This window comes from Aspergillus affinis (assembly GCF_023601865.1).
Source record: "Aspergillus affinis strain CMG 70 chromosome Unknown NODE_32_length_299506_cov_85_929706, whole genome shotgun sequence".
Classification (NCBI taxonomy): Eukaryota; Fungi; Ascomycota; class Eurotiomycetes; order Eurotiales; family Aspergillaceae; genus Aspergillus; species Aspergillus affinis.
The window spans coordinates 219,853-234,883 of NW_026515813.1; the positions used below are offsets into that span (position 1 = coordinate 219,853).

The 15,031-nt window shown below is 54.9% G+C and overlaps 8 protein-coding genes across 8 annotated transcripts; 4 read left to right on the plus strand and 4 right to left on the minus strand.

Annotated features, from left to right (window-relative positions):
* Nucleotides 1-547: 547 nt before the first annotated feature.
* Nucleotides 548-2,190, plus strand: KD926_006323 (guanosine diphosphatase; the record flags this gene model as incomplete). The annotated part of the gene is made up of 3 exons (XM_053099306.1): nt 548-662; nt 730-2,074; nt 2,133-2,190. The coding sequence occupies 3 exons, from the start codon at nt 548-550 to the stop codon at nt 2,188-2,190; spliced, it is 1,518 nt and encodes a 505-aa protein (XP_052956967.1).
* Nucleotides 2,191-2,605: 415 nt separating this feature from the next.
* KD926_006324 (NOPCHAP1/New4 family protein) lies at nt 2,606-3,400 on the minus strand (the record flags this gene model as incomplete). Its single annotated transcript, XM_053099307.1, has 2 exons — nt 2,606-2,791; nt 2,873-3,400. 2 exons carry the CDS (start codon nt 3,398-3,400, stop codon nt 2,606-2,608), a joined length of 714 nt encoding a protein of 237 aa, XP_052956968.1.
* An 892-nt stretch (nt 3,401-4,292) lies between these two features.
* On the plus strand, nt 4,293-5,114 carry KD926_006325 (eukaryotic translation initiation factor 4E; the record flags this gene model as incomplete). Its single annotated transcript, XM_053099308.1, has 2 exons — nt 4,293-4,752; nt 4,873-5,114. 2 exons carry the CDS (start codon nt 4,293-4,295, stop codon nt 5,112-5,114), a joined length of 702 nt encoding a protein of 233 aa, XP_052956969.1.
* A 417-nt stretch (nt 5,115-5,531) lies between these two features.
* Nucleotides 5,532-8,005, minus strand: KD926_006326 (BOD1/SHG1 domain-containing protein; the record flags this gene model as incomplete). Its single annotated transcript, XM_053099309.1, has 2 exons — nt 5,532-7,484; nt 7,568-8,005. The coding sequence occupies 2 exons, from the start codon at nt 8,003-8,005 to the stop codon at nt 5,532-5,534; spliced, it is 2,391 nt and encodes a 796-aa protein (XP_052956970.1).
* Nucleotides 8,006-8,165: 160 nt separating this feature from the next.
* KD926_006327 (putative NADH-ubiquinone oxidoreductase 14 kDa subunit) lies at nt 8,166-8,543 on the plus strand (the record flags this gene model as incomplete). Its single annotated transcript, XM_053099310.1, has 2 exons — nt 8,166-8,199; nt 8,308-8,543. The coding sequence occupies 2 exons, from the start codon at nt 8,166-8,168 to the stop codon at nt 8,541-8,543; spliced, it is 270 nt and encodes an 89-aa protein (XP_052956971.1).
* A 480-nt stretch (nt 8,544-9,023) lies between these two features.
* Nucleotides 9,024-10,070, minus strand: KD926_006328 (uncharacterized protein; the record flags this gene model as incomplete). The annotated part of the gene is made up of 1 exon (XM_053099311.1): nt 9,024-10,070. The coding sequence occupies one exon, from the start codon at nt 10,068-10,070 to the stop codon at nt 9,024-9,026; it is 1,047 nt and encodes a 348-aa protein (XP_052956972.1).
* A 194-nt stretch (nt 10,071-10,264) lies between these two features.
* Nucleotides 10,265-11,740, minus strand: KD926_006329 (cation efflux family protein family; the record flags this gene model as incomplete). Its single annotated transcript, XM_053099312.1, has 2 exons — nt 10,265-11,335; nt 11,429-11,740. The coding sequence occupies 2 exons, from the start codon at nt 11,738-11,740 to the stop codon at nt 10,265-10,267; spliced, it is 1,383 nt and encodes a 460-aa protein (XP_052956973.1).
* Nucleotides 11,741-12,189: 449 nt separating this feature from the next.
* dscA (ubiquitin-protein ligase dscA) lies at nt 12,190-14,592 on the plus strand (the record flags this gene model as incomplete). Its single annotated transcript, XM_053099314.1, has 1 exon — nt 12,190-14,592. The coding sequence occupies one exon, from the start codon at nt 12,190-12,192 to the stop codon at nt 14,590-14,592; it is 2,403 nt and encodes an 800-aa protein (XP_052956974.1).
* Between the last annotated feature and the right edge of the window lie 439 nt (nt 14,593-15,031).

Sequence of the window (15,031 nt, forward strand, 5' to 3'; positions counted from 1 at the left end):
AAGGACGGGGAACGGACGAGAATCTGGATGCAAGCGGGTCAGCCACAGACGGGGAGAGGAGAAGCCTGCGCCACGGCGGATCCAGACTTCCAGCAGAACAAGTCTCCCTTTCCCTCTCGCTCTCGCTCTCGCTCTCCTGACACTCCACCAACTGTTCTTCCTTTCGCTGTCCTCGCCGCTTCTCCCTTCCGCTCCTTTGTTGGCCTGGTCCGGAGGCTCTTCAAGGATCCATGACTCCGTTTATTTTCCATCGTTAATTGTTTCTTCTCTCCCTGCGCTTTTCTCGACCAGATTCTTTACCTAAAAAAAAGTTTAACACTTTCCCCCCCACAAGGGCGTTTATCCGGTCGAAACGCCACATCGCCCTTTACTTGGTCTGGCTCGTATGTCGACTGGCGTTGACGGACAACATCTTCAAGACACTCATTCTTTTCCACGTCCAAATTCCAGCGCAAATAGGCGCCCTGCATCGCGGGCCCCCAACCCTGTAAACTCGCCGGCAAACGGTTTGCCCAACACTCAGCCGCAAAGTCCGACCAAAACGACCATGGCTCAAACTCAGAGATCTCGGTACCTGAAGACAGGAGCCATTATTGGTGCCCTATTGTTGATTATCCTATGGCTCTCCCCCTCGAGACCAGTAACGACTAGTCTTCCCCAGGGTGAGTGGTGCATTGTTGCCTGTGTCGTAAAACCTCCCCTTACATGCTAACGGATGGGGGATGGCAGAAAAACCATCGAGCGGCGTCGCAGGCGCGACGGAAAAATGCTCTAAGCCTTACGACTCGTCGAAGCCTTTGATTCAGTATGCGCTTATGATCGATGCTGGAAGTCAAGGCTCCCGCATCCACGTTTACCGATTTAACAACTGCGGCCCTACCCCCGAACTCGAGCACGAAGAATTCGAGCAGACCGAGAAGAAGGCGGGTGGCTCGGGCCTGAGCTCTTACAAGGAAGATGCCGAAGGTGCCGCCAAGAGTCTTGACCCTCTCATGCAGGTGGCCATGAGGACCGTTCCCGACGAATACAAGTCTTGCTCCCCGGTCGCCGTGAAGGCCACTGCCGGACTGCGCATGCTTGGACCCGAGATGAGCCAGAACATTCTGGAGGCAGTCCGGACTCGCTTGGAGACCGCCTACCCCTTCCCCGTCGTCTCTCGGGAGAAGGGCGGCGTTGAAATCATGGACGGCTCCGACGAAGGTGTCTACGCCTGGATCACCACCAATTATCTTCTTGGCAAGATCGGCGGTCCCGACGAGACTCCCACCGCTGCCATCTTCGATCTGGGTGGTGGATCCACCCAGATCGTCTTCCAGCCCACTTTCGAGAAGAGCCAGTCCGGTGGTATGCCGGAGCACCTGGCCGAGGGTGATCACAAGTATGACCTTCAGTTCGGCGGGCGACACTTCGAACTTTACCAGCACTCCCACCTAGGATACGGTCTTATGGCGGCTCGCGAGTCTATTCACAAGTCCATTGTCGAGTCGATGCTGACCGCTAGCCCCAATGATCTGGCGTGGCTCCGTCAGCCCATTGCTAACCCCTGCATCGGTCCTGGCATGGAGCGCGAAGTGAAATTGACCTTCTCCAGCGAGCACCCTCTCGGAAAGGAGGTCACCGTCAAGATGATGGGCCCCAAGCCCGGAGTGTCCTCGGCCGCGCAGTGTCGCGGGTTGGCCGAGAAGCTGCTGAAGAAGGAGGCCGAGTGTAAGCTGGCCCCTTGCTCCTTCAACGGTGTTCACCAGCCGTCGCTCGAGAAAACCTTCGCCCGGGAGGATGTGTACATCTTCTCCTACTTCTTCGACCGCACCAAGCCTTTGGGCATGCCCGACTCTTTCACTCTGGACGAGCTGCACCAGCTCACTTCCACCGTCTGCGGCGGCGAGGCCCAGTGGGGCATCTTCCAAGGCATCGAAGACGCCCTGACCCAGCTGCAGGGTCGGCCGGAGTGGTGTTTGGACCTGAACTTCATGCTGGGTCTGCTCCACACGGGCTATGAGATGCCTTTGTCGCGTGAGGTCAAGATCGCCAAGAAGATCAAGAACAACGAACTGGGTTGGTGTTTGGGTGCCAGGTAAGACTCTCTTTTCCACTTCTCTCATTTTCTTGCAAACACTAACGGATTGCCCCAGTTTGCCCTTGTTGAGCCAGGAATCTGGTTGGACCTGCCGCGTGAAGGAGATCTCCTAAGGAGGTCGAAGCGGCACGGTGATGTATAGCTATTTAATTACATTCAGATGGACCCCCCACCTGACTTTTTCTTTTCATGCAAATAAGGCTAGACCATTCGCATGTATGCATCTTTTCCCTTTTCTTCATTCTTTTTCTGCTGTGCAATAGACTTCTTTGTTCGGTCTGTTTTGTGTGTATGGTATGGGTTCAATGTGATCAATGTCTTGGGATATTGCTGCCAAAAACGTGATGCAGACGAGGATATAATAGAAAAAGAGAAAGAACTTTTGTAGGGCACCAAGACGACCTCAAACCAATCGATAATAGTACATATTAGACTCGGCTCCGACCGTATATTGTGCACCATGTAGATAATCCCAAACCGAAGAGCGCCATTTCCATGCAATTATTATACCACCCCGGTCGATGGGGATTATAGTTCTTGAATCGTCGGCTTCTTCGACGAGGGCGATTCGTCGTTGCCCATTAATGTATCCATGACGTTCGAGTCCGTTTCCGATTTCGAACGCACTTCGGATTCTTTCTGGGGCTTTTCAGACTTTTCGCCCTTGTCTTCGTCATCGGAGTGTTGCTCTTCCAGGACACCTAGACCGAGATTCTATACCGTAGTAAAAACCGGAGTTAGCATTCCCTTAGTCCGAGAAGAAGAAAAAAATTCGAGAGTCAAGAAAAGACATACCATCTCAATATACCGCCCCTCACTCTGCTCGTCCACCTCATCCAGCCTCAAATCCATCCCCCGACCGGCGTCAATCTCGCGCTGCAAATCCTCATTCGCGCTCTTCATCTGCGGCAGAAACGCCGACAAGCGCGCCACGAGCCCTGAGTCCCCCTCGACGCGATGAATCCGCGGCTTCGCGCGCCCCGAGATATGCGGCATGCGTACGTCGTCACCGTCACCGTCTAGCCGCCCTACGTTCTCGTGCTCGTCGTCACGCGCCTCCTCGTCGCTATCACTGTCACTCCCCGAGGAGGAGGTGTAGTCGTCGTCGTCATCGTCGTCGGCGGCGGCATGGTTAGCGCCGTGATTCACATCGGCGTTGGCGCTGACGGCGGGAACGGAGCCGTCGCGGGGGCCAGCAGAGGGCGAAATTTGGCGCCGGGCGTGCTGAGCACTCGAGGGCGCGCGAGTCCGGTGGGCAAGCGAGGTGGTGGGTGATTGGCGCTGCGTGTCGCATTCCGGGCGCTTAGTGGGTGCATCGGCCATGATTGCGTTCGCCAATGAAAGTGCAGACCCAGAGGGGTAGAAAGAAAGAGAGACAAGGAGGAGGAGGGGGGGAAGGAGGGGGAGGGGGAGGGAAGTGTGAGAGAGAGTGGGCGAAATGTCGTGCAGAAGGATTTCTTTCTTGGACGTTGACGGGGGAGGAAAAGAAGTGGGGATTGAATTTCGCGGTGGATTCAGATTTCGGGGTCTTGTGTCGCAGGTGGAACGGCGCAGGGGATAAGTAATGAAAGGGAATGGGAAAGGGGAAAGCCAGCATGAAACTGGGAGGCGTGATTTCACTTCTCGAATCACGCTGATCGTCCCGCTGTGTGTGCTCAGTGGACGTCTGTCATATTAGTGGGAAGTATATAAGGAGGGAGGATGTATACCTGGTCTAATCCGTCCAGATGGTTTAACACGCAACAGTCATACTCCGTCCTGTTCTTGTCGATGGTCCAGACGTCCAAAGTCAGTGGGGCTTGTCTTCATTCACAGAGTCATTGTTCCTTTATCCCTCCATGGATGGATTGTCATTGATTGTATTGCCTGATTGTTGATCCCGTCTTATACTTCATTACCCTCTTTGCTCTTTGTCTCGTCCATCTCGCATCTTGTATAAAATGACTCAAGGCTGACTCCAATTCTAGATTTCTTGTTTCTTTTCATTCTTTTCGATTTCTCATCCACCGGAGACTATATACTCCTTTTGGCCCTCTTCCCCCTCCTGAGCCCTGAGCCACTCCCAACCGTCCTAGGGCCAACTGGCATGAGCATCAGAGAACTCGATCTCTCGAACCTATATTACCAGCTCTAAACGACCCATAACCAATCTATACCTTTCTTTTTCTTTATACTCCGTTCTTGATACCCAGAGACGCATACCAAATCAATAAAAATGTCCCTCCCCAAACTCCACATCAACGACGCCAGCCCCATCACCGACGAGCTCACCAGCCCCGACGAATCCACCCTCACGCCCATCACCCGCAAATCCCTCCACCAGAACATCTTCGGCAAACTGCGTCCTCTCCCCTTCCAATACCACTGGACCGTCTGGTACGACAAACACTCCGATCCGGCGGACGACTACGCGAACCGGCTGTACGTGCTACATGAGGACGTTGCCGACATCGCGACCTTCTACCGCGTCTACAACAACTACCCCTGGGACAAGGTGCGGCTGCGCGACACCGTGCATATCTTTCGAAAGGGTGTGCGGCCGGTTTGGGAGGATCCGGAGAACCTGAAGGGCGGGTGTTGGCGGTTTCGGGTGCCGAAGAGCAAGGCGCAGGCGTTCTTTCATGAGATTGCGATCCTTTGCATGGCGAATGAGTTTCAGGCGGTGTTGGAGAAGGGTATGTTTTCATTTCCTTTTCTTTCCTTCTGTTAACTATTCCTATTTCTTGGTTTATTGTTGTCCCAGGGGGACTGGAATAGGAAACTACTCAGAGAGCACTGGCTAACAATATATCTAGAACATGACCACGTCCTCGGCGTTTCCACCTCCGTACGCTTCAACTCGCATCTAATCTCCGTCTGGAACAAGCTCGGTGACAACGAAAAATCCATCAAGGTCCTGGAGCGCACCATTCTCGACCGCTTATCGCCAGACCTCCGGCCCACGGGGTCCGGTTCCAATGCCTACTTCTACAAGCGGCATGACGAGAACGAAGGGTACCAGGAAGCCGTGGAGCGGTTGGCGTTGAAGGATTCATAGCGGTGCGATTTGAGCCCGGGTTCATGCAGTTCCGATTGGGGTTGCTGGCGGTGTTTGTAGTTTCGCTTCTTCTTTGCGCTTCGCTTCCCATGTATCTTTTGTCTTTGTATTTCTTCCCCCAGAGCTTCTTGCGCGTTACTGGTATAAGCGCTCTGGCTTTTCGTTTTCCCTTGTTATACGCGCTGGAAGCATTTTCTTCAGCTTGTCTCTCATATATAACCATAAGCATCAGAGAGCGAGGATGAACATAACCCATCATTAGAATTAAGATTCGGTACTTCCCTATAATACAAAATCCCCAACCCCGATCCCAAGAATGCCATGTCGCTAACTAGTGTACATCCCAAAGATAAAATACAGTATAGACATGCCGACGAAACCGAATCGCATGGAGAGAGCCCTTTCTTTGGTTGCTGTCTAGCGGCTGCGACTCCTCCGTCGACTGGGACTTCTTCTGCGCGGTCGTCGATCCTCAGCGTCGCGATTGCGCTCCGGTTCCTTGGTGGCCGGCTCCCGATCTCGTTCTCCGCCGGGGATGTATCGATCGGCTTCCCCGAAGCGCGGCCGCTCTTCGCGCTCTCGCTGCTCACGCTCGGGAGATCGTACGCGACGACGGGGAGACCGGCTGCGGTTGCTCGTTGCGGGCACGTAGCGGTCGATGTCGAGGGTGTTGGATTCTCGTCTGGGGGACCGTCTGCGAGATCGTGACCGACGGCGTGAGCGTGATCTCTGTCGCGGTGAAGGGGATGGTCGTGAGGAAGTCTCCTGGTCACGGTCACGGTCACGGTTTCGGTCCCGATGGTCTCGATCCCTGTCTCTCTCCCTATCGCGGTCCCTCTCTCTGGGTCGGTCGCGTTCGCGTTCGCGATCACGGTGAGTAGAGCGGGAGCGAGTACGTGAGCTATATCGAGGGCGAGATCGGGAGCGAGCGTAGTCGCTGCGACGGCGACGGTAATCGTCGCGATATCGGTCTCTGTCCCTGTCCCTATCTCTATCCCTCCGATCCCTATCCCTGTCCCTGTCGCGGTCTCGACTACGATCCCGGCGACTGTCAAACCTTTGGTCCCGATCATCCCGACTGCGATCTAAATCCCGCTTTTTATCATCCTGACCCCGCGTGGTAGATCTGCTCCGACTCCGCCGATTAGGTCGATAGCTTCGATCGCCATATCCACCTCGGAAGTCACGAACCGCAGGTCTCTCATCGGAGTCGCGGTCTCGCGGTCGATCGGTGGTGTCCCGCGACTCCCGTCGGCCATCCTCAATCCGAGATGTATGCCTCCTCCTCGAGCGACTCCGACTCTCATCCCGTTTGCGAGAGGAGAGCGGGCGATCTTCTGCCACCGAACTGCGTTTGTGATGTGTGCTAGACTCGCCCGCCGGGCTGTCGTCCTTCGACGCGGGCATGAGGTGCTTGGTGTCGGAGGAACTCTTCGGTCGTGTCGAGGGCGGCTTGAGTCCGTTTTCGATCGCTTCGGCTTCCTCGAAGTCAAACTCGGGTTTCTGTCGGGCTTTGGCCGCGAGCTCCTCGCCCTCCTTGAGCAGGAGCTCCAGCGCTGCTTCTTCCAAAGATTTCTCATCGACCGGCGGGGCAGGCGCAGAGGCCGCGGCAGGAGCGGGTGGTGCCGGCGTGGGTTCCTTGGGAGTGGCGGAGGTATCTTTGCGGCTGTCGCGAAAGCGTGGGGAGAGGCCGCGATCAGAACGGTACCCGGGGGAACGATCGCGATGGCGGTAACGGTCTCGGTCGCGGTCTGAGTCTCGGTCTCGAGTGCGGCTGCGGTCACTATCGCGATATCGATCGTAGTCACGGTATCGATCGCGCTCCTCCCGTCGGCGGCGTTCATATCGTTCCTGACGGTCTTTCTCCCGCTGCTCATCTAGCAGCCGTTGCTCGGCGCGGCGCTGTTCCTCGCGCTCTCTTCGGCGGACTCGATCCTCCTCTTCCTTCTGGCGCTTGATCTCTCGTTGCTTCCGCTCTTCCTCCTCCTTGCGCTGGGCCTCCTGTTCGTCAATTTCTTTTTGCTGGCGCAAGTATTCCTGCCACTCCTTCTCGCGCTCGTCCCGTTTCTCCTTCACTTGAGCGGCGTAATCCTCGTCCGTCTTGTTCCCGGCGCGCTCCTCTCGAGCGGCCGCTTCATCGCCGATTTCCTGGCGCCGGATGTCGCGTACGGAATCGAGAATCGTGGGGAGGTGATTCGAGGCCAGCGCATCAAGGGATCTCTCGACGGATTTGTAGACATCGCTGCGATCCACGGCACCCTCGATCAGGGTCGCGGCTTTCCCCCGTTCGCGAGAAAGAAGCTCGGGTTCGCGATCGATCTCCGATTCTGCTAATTCGACCAGCAATTTAGTAAATTCCACTTTACCCTCCTAGAAGCGAAGGGCATTAGCGCCAGGATCGTAGATTGCGACATGCAAATAAGAACAAAGGAACAGAAAATTAGGAGCCATACCCCTTCGTCAAATTCCGCCCACACTTTCTTCCGGACCGCATCGAACCCTCCTTTCTTCTTGAATGCGTGTAACAGGTGATCAATGGCCGCATGTTGCGTCGCGGACAGCGGCAGCTCCTCCATCTTGAACTTCTTCCGCTGCAAACCATCCAGATCCACAGACGGCCGCTTGAAGCCGCCAACCTGCACATCCGACATTTCCTCTGGCTCCGCCATAGGCGAAAACAAAACCGGACCAGAGACCCAGTCAGTGGCGAGTTCCGTGGTAACCGGGAGGAACAGGCAGAGTGAAACCAAAAGATGCGAGCTTGTCGCAACAGCGAGACAAAGCAGCGGCAGAAACCCTGCGGTCGGCGGAACGATGGTCCGAAGGCGGGCACCGATTGGGAACTGCCGCCCCGTGATTCGACGGGGCAGAGAGAGAGAGAGAGACCTCATTCTCGAGACTTGCTCCGCCGACTGACCGATTAGCCCCGGTACTTCCCTCCCTCCAATTGCTTCTTTTTAACGTCGCTGGTTTGAGCCGCGACTTCAATTCTCCGACCAGTGATCCTGAGAATTCCATCCCTTGTCGATTCCTTTTCACCCGGCTGTCATCATGGTCCACAAAGTCCTCTTCTGGGGCGGCTTCGGTATGTGTTCACGAGTTCTTTCTCCGTCATGCCACGCCCCCTCCGCTCGAGCAACACCATACTCGCCCAATTGAAACCCCTAGACTAATATATATCCCTTGACTGTAGGCATCGCCGTCCGTCTTTGGCAACTCGGCATTGAAATGCGTCCCATCCTCGCTAGGGAATCCCTCTGGGTGTACCCCCTGTTCGCCGGTGTTGGCGGCAGCTTCGGATACTGGCTGCAGGGCGTCGAGAGCCGACAGCTGAAGATCCTCGCACAGCGCCGGGAGGCTATCCTCGAGAAGCGCCGGAGAAGAGACGAGAAGGTGGATGAGACGGGTGCTCTGGCCGCGACGTCGTGAAGGTGAAAAAGGGTGTGTGTGCGCGTGCGTGTGTACATGAGAAGCTTGAAGAGCGAATCGATTCTCAAATTTTCTATGCTTTTGTTTCTATATTGCGTGCTAGGTGTGTGATACTGGAGACACTCAAGGGGAGGCGAGGGGAAATGGAGCCCAGTATACCAATTACTTGTACTAAAATTCGACCGGTTCTTTTTTTTTATATGCTTGACTTTATGAGAGGAGGGAAGCCTGAGACATGGGCTTTAAGCTTATGTCTGAGAGAGCATAGAGCTTAGATCTTGCTCATTTTGTTTGGTGCTTTGCGTTCCAATGACAACTTGATTGAATTCCTTCAACTCCAGTTCAACTCCAGTTCAACCCGACTCAAGTACGGAGTATATCTCTGTAAATGGGTATGTATCCACGTTCTGAACTCCTACAATTGACCGGGCCTCCTACTCCCTCCCTCGATATCCACCAAAGAAACCACATAGGTAGCCCTCACAACCCATCTTCACCCTTCACCCTCTCATAAACCCCCTTCATCACACTCGCATACCCATCCAAATCCCTTCCATCCAGAACCCTCCCTCCATCATAAACCTCCTCCCCCCGCAACCCAGCATGAAACCTCTGCCGGTCGAAGATCTTCGCAATAACCCCCTTCTCACCCCGAGAAGCTCCCCGTACCAGCACCTGCGCCGGCATACCCTTCACCCAGACATGAAACCAGCCCCAGCGCAGCACCTCTTCCGCTAGACGACAGCATCCGTCGACGCACGTACAATGTCGTAGATCGACCTGCAGTAAGGCCAGACGGAACGTCTTCCGCACAAACGTCAGTGTCCGGCCCCATAGGTACTCCTTCATGTTCTCGATGTGGCGATCATGTAACGCCGACGCCGTCGCTGACGCGGTGCTTTCCATGTCCATTTCGATCGAAAATGGGGTACTGCTGGCGCGCGGCGAACACTGGAGGAGCCCCTCCGCCGAAGGAAAGTCGAGATGCATGGCGTCCAGGGCGCGAAGGACCGTCACTTTCTGGTAGCTCGGGGACAGGGCGTCGATGGCCACAGAGACGGTGGGGAGTTGGTCGGCCACGAACTGCGCGAGGTAGATGTAATCGCGGCAGTCGAAGATGAGTTCGATATGGCGTATGGACTTCAAGTTCTGGGCGATGCGTGGCGAGTCCCGGCATGCGCCGGCAAGGAGGTCGATGTGCACGATGGAGAACGTGTTTTCGCGGAGGTAGATGGGGGTGGCTTCTTGATGGATTTGCTTGCAGACGGAGAGCAGGGAGAGCGTGGGGATGCCGTAGGTGTCGACGCGATTGGCGTCGAAGAGATAATCCATTGAGATGAAGGGGCGGACGAAGATGCGCGCCATCACGAGGACGTGGCGGTAGATTTGCTCCCGGATGGGGAGGGGGAGGTCGAGGAAGGTGATCATTCTGTTGCATTGGTTCTCTGGGGGTGTATTGGAGAGGCTTTGACTGGGGAGAGGAAGAGAGTGGGCGTTTGTGTTTCCGGGGATGGTTGAGGTGAGCATAGAAGTAGTGAATGGACGAGGAAAAATGAGTAGGAGAATGGACTTTCGGATAATCAATAAGGGTCGGTCTCTCGCAAGACCAGAACCAGTATGAGATGCTATATATTGAACTAATATAAAGTAGATATGTAGCCTAATTCATGTACAGATGTTGCTCGTGTCAGGTCAGCACTCCTAGCTGCGCGTCATGTCAATCATGCCCTTTCTATCGTAAACTGCAGGGACACTTCCCATCTCTGACCACCAGATCCGTATCCTCCGCCCAGCCGGTTTCTGATCAAGCTAGAGATGCGCTCTCGGAGTCGCGTGAGGTTCTCTTCGGTGCCGGACACTCGGAGTTTCAAGTTCGCCATGCAGAGACCGTAATGGACTTGCCAGAATCGTGCGTCGTCGATCCCGAAAACACAGGGGTCCGCCTCGATGTCCCGGATGACATCAGTCACGCCTTGACCGGAGTAAGACATCAGAAGCATCGATCCCAGCGTCTTGACCAGGCGCACACCAATGACACACATGGAAATGGAGATCGTCACGGACAGCAGCACGTCAAGCCAGTTGTACAGCCGAATGGATACCAAGGGAAGTATCAACAAAAGCGTGGAGCACGAGAGTGTCAGGAAATGGGACGGATTGCTGAGCACCGAGGGCAGGGACTCAATGTATCCGAATCGCATCGCCTTCCCTATCCGCCCGTGGTTCTTCAAGCCGATAGCCGAGACCAATGTAGACGAGACGGCAAGCACAGCGGTGACATCCACGCTGCCCACGGTCACACGATCGTGGGGATGGGAATGGTGGGGTTCATGACCGGATGATTCGAGAAAGTGTTGCAAGTTATGCGAAATGAGGTCCATCCCCATGAAGAGCAGGAGTACACACATAGCAAAACCAGCCAGCACCTCTGCCCGTTCTAAGCCAAAGGGATGCCGAATGCTAGAGCGCTTCCACACTTCGAAGTTGCTCAGGACGTCCACGGCCACACAAAGCATTGCACCCAGCGAATCAAACAGTATCAAATGGGATAGAGCAGTCATGGCCAAGGACCCATGCGCGCTCCAAAGTGTATACGCGGCAACAAACATGTGGCATATACTCCACCAGAATCGTGTTTTCTGATCCTTGGACATACTGGCCCGGCACTCCTTCAAGGTGGGGATGGGTAGCGAGTTTGGCAGTGCTAGGGGCGCTCTTGGGGGCGGTTCCAAAAAGATCTGATGCGAAATACTACTGTGCTTGTACTTGTGTCCGCGACGCTGGCCAATGTTCTATGTTCAAAGATAATCAGTACGATGTCCTTAATACGATTCTGTAGCTCTGCGAAGGAGGCACAAGGAGAGCTTGAGCATCAAAACACCTACAGATTTGATCACCGGGCTCTTTGCCATCGTTGCAGTCTTGAAATTGAAGGGCCCAGCCGGATCAGGGTCGCTCTGGCCATTCTGCTGCGAGTCGGACGGACCAAAACTGAAGTTCGCCCGCGTAGGACTCAAATGCTTGCGATCTTCCGTATCCAGACCACTGCGCGACTGAGCAAACGTGTCTACCAAGGGCGACAGCGAGTCGTGGCCGACAGTCCCTGGATTGGAGCCATGGTTGGGGGCCTTCGGAGGGTCATCCAGAGGCGGAGTGGGAGTGCGCGGAGGGAGAGGAATGGGGAGGTTTGACGCCATTGGAGGTGCCTGACGAGACAGTAACGGGCGCCTGCGCCGCTTGAGGGATTTGGAACTCGGTATGTGACAGGGCAAAGTTCAGGAATGGAGGAAAGAAGGAGGAAAGTTAAGCTGACAGTTCGACCGATCGACAAAAGGAGAGGCGGAAAAAGGGCCAAGGCGGGGGGCTGGCCTGAGGCCTCGACTCACTCGTCGCATCATCGACTCCGCCTTTCTCGCGCTCTTCCCTCGGCCTTCCGATCATCCATCTGTCGACTTGGACTGAGTCCAGTCTCTGACACGCTCATCTGTCCTGATTTAAACTTCTCTTCCTCCCCCATCTTCCTGGTCGCTTGTACATTTCCGCCGTCGTCTTTGCGCCCCTTCTACGGCCATGCGACTTTCAACCTAGGCGCTGTCATTCGAGGAGGCCCCCAGATTCCGATGCCTACATCGTCTTGGCATTCTTGATGGATCACCGCGGTTCCTTTTTCTTCCTCTTGGTCGTATTCTATCTTCTTCTCAGCTCCCAGTCGCATCCTCCGTTGATTGTTCAGGACCGAGAACATCAACGGGAAGTGGCCAGGGAACGCCATGCGCTGCGCTTGCTGAATGAGTCCAACTATGGGGACTTCAACCCGCAAGAGGATCGATGGCTTCCGTTCCCCGGGGTAAGAAAGAATGATAGTTACGCCTGGGACCTCCTGGGAGATGTACAGGATAGAGCTCGTTACCAACTCCATAATGCCATCTCCGACGCCGGATTAGAGCCCCCGAAGGGACTCCAAGATCCCAACGCATCCCCCGCGCTCAACCTCTCCCAATTGCTTCTTCCCGTTTATCGCAATTGCACGGGCAAGCTGCGGGGAGAATGGGTACGCCGTAAGCAGGACAAGCCGCATCCTCCGCTCAATACGACTGCGATCGCCTTGGAAAATGAATATTTTACGCATGAATTTAGCCAGAATGTCACCGGCCAGAGTGGGACCTTCTATCTAGATCTCCGGGAGGGAGGTGGTGAAGAGCTCCGCCTCCGCTCCGGCCATATTCGAGAAATCCGAGCCACCTTAGCGGTAGAAAGTGGTGACTTTTGGGGAAACACATGGTACCTCTCCTTGTTCGGGGTGCATTTCCCGGAGACAGGAGGCATCCTGTTGAGTACCACCAGCGAGAAGTTTGGGGGTGTGTTTTCGCTACCGCACTTGATGCTATCGCCCGACTCTTACGACCTCGCCCACCAGCTACTCCTCAAATCTCTCTCCGACACTCTTTCCGAAAAGAAGAGCCGCCCGCGGACACTCTTCCCTTGGTCGTCGCTGGTGGGTACCGAACAGGTGGAATATCCCGCTCCGAAATGCGAACACATAGTGTATTTGCAGCAGCATCCCGTTGCAGTCAACGACTATCTTGCCGATAGATTACTCATTGAGCAGATAGAGCAGGAGCTGAGATTTCCCATGGGCGCTCCAATACCGTCTCCGCCACTCATGGTTATGTCGGCTCTAGTGTTCTCTCCTGACTGCGGTTACATCCTGGAGACCAAGGGCGCCCCTGATTTCCCTCCGACGGACGCACTGTATCTTTCGGGGCCCAAACTGGAAGAATTCGGTAAATTCTCTGCTCGCATAATCTTTGTGATGGCTGGCGTTTCCGTCGCTCAGATCTCATTACTCTTGCGCCAGGTGAAGGAGGCTTCCACGCCTTCCACTCGCAGTCGGATCAGCTTCTTTACCATCGCTCTGATGGCATTTGGCGACTCCTTTCTGCTCGTACTCATCCTCCTGGAACTCTATCCCGCGGTTTCGTTCTTAATCATGACAACTACGTCGTTCCTCACTTTCCTCTCGGTCAGCTATATCGGAATGAAGTTCATGATGGAAATCTGGGCTGTTCAGGCTCCGGAAAGAAGAGAGCAGGAACGCCGCTCGAGCCCTCCGACTAATACTCGACCGGGGAGTCTACCACTTCCTGCGACGGCAGCGCGCGTCAGAGATACCGGCGCAACTCCGGTTATCTTGACCCCCGACCAAGACCCTCCGGACGAGGAAGACGAGCCGCCTCCAACACGCGGTGCGGCTCCCACCGCTCGGGAAACTCGCAGCGATGTCGGCGCTATGTACGCCCGTTTCTACTTTGTGTTGTTCGTCATGCTCATAACCTCTATTTGGTCATCCCTTTGGCCGAACCGACTCGGAAAGTTATACGCGCGGACTCTTGCGTTCATTTACCTGTCATTCTGGACTCCGCAGATATATCGCAACGTCATGCGTAACTGCCGCAAAGCTCTCCGATGGGAATTTGTGGTCGGACAGAGCTTCCTCCGACTGTTCCCGTTTTTATACTTTCTCACCGTGCCCGGGAACGTGCTGTTTGTTCGCCCCGACACAACCACAGCACTTGCGCTAGCTGGCTGGGTATGGGTACAGGTTTGGGTCTTGGCCAGCCAGGACATTCTGGGCCCGCGCTTCTTTGTCCCTCGAGGCTGGGCGCCCCCAGCCTATGATTACCACCCCATTGTGCGGGACGCGGTCGATCCCACGGGTGAGCTGGAGTCCGGCGGAGTTTTATCGATCGGGGCTCTGCGGGCCGATGAGAGGGATATCAGCGACAGCAAAGATGACGACAAGCACCGATCTAAGGATAAGAAGAAAGCCATCTTTGACTGCGCAATTTGCATGCAGGACATCGATGTCCCCGTGCTGGCGGGGACTTCGGGCGGCAGCAGCGTGACGGACGGGGCGACCAGCATTCTCAGTCGTCGCGCGTACATGGTGACGCCGTGTCGACACATTTTCCACAGTACATGTCTGGAGAGCTGGATGCGACTCCGACTGCAGTGTCCGATTTGTCGAGAGTCAATTCCGCCTGTATAGATAGAATCTAGCTAGCATATCGGGGCGTCAAAGGGTAGACCGTTCGCATTGAGGGAATTTCTCATCACATACAAATTGCAGCGTGCTGTACATGACAAATCTCAAACCCAATGATTATTAAAAGCAGTCTGAACAATCTGGGTTCCAATCGCTAGCTGTAAGCCGAGGAGCTCTTCGGTGTAGAGCCGCACGGCAACACATCCCCACATTACATCATCGAGTTCAGCACGAACACCCTCAGTAAGATAATCATTGATATCATTGTATATTATGAGGGCCTTCCCTGTTGAACAGAAAGCCCCAAAGCCAGCGACGGCTCAGCGCAAGTCTAACATTTTCCTCAGACAGATATAGATATAGATAAAAAAAAATTGGAACAATAAAACCATTCCTCATAGAACGAACCCGCGCATAAAGAGTTGAAACGACCCCATCATAA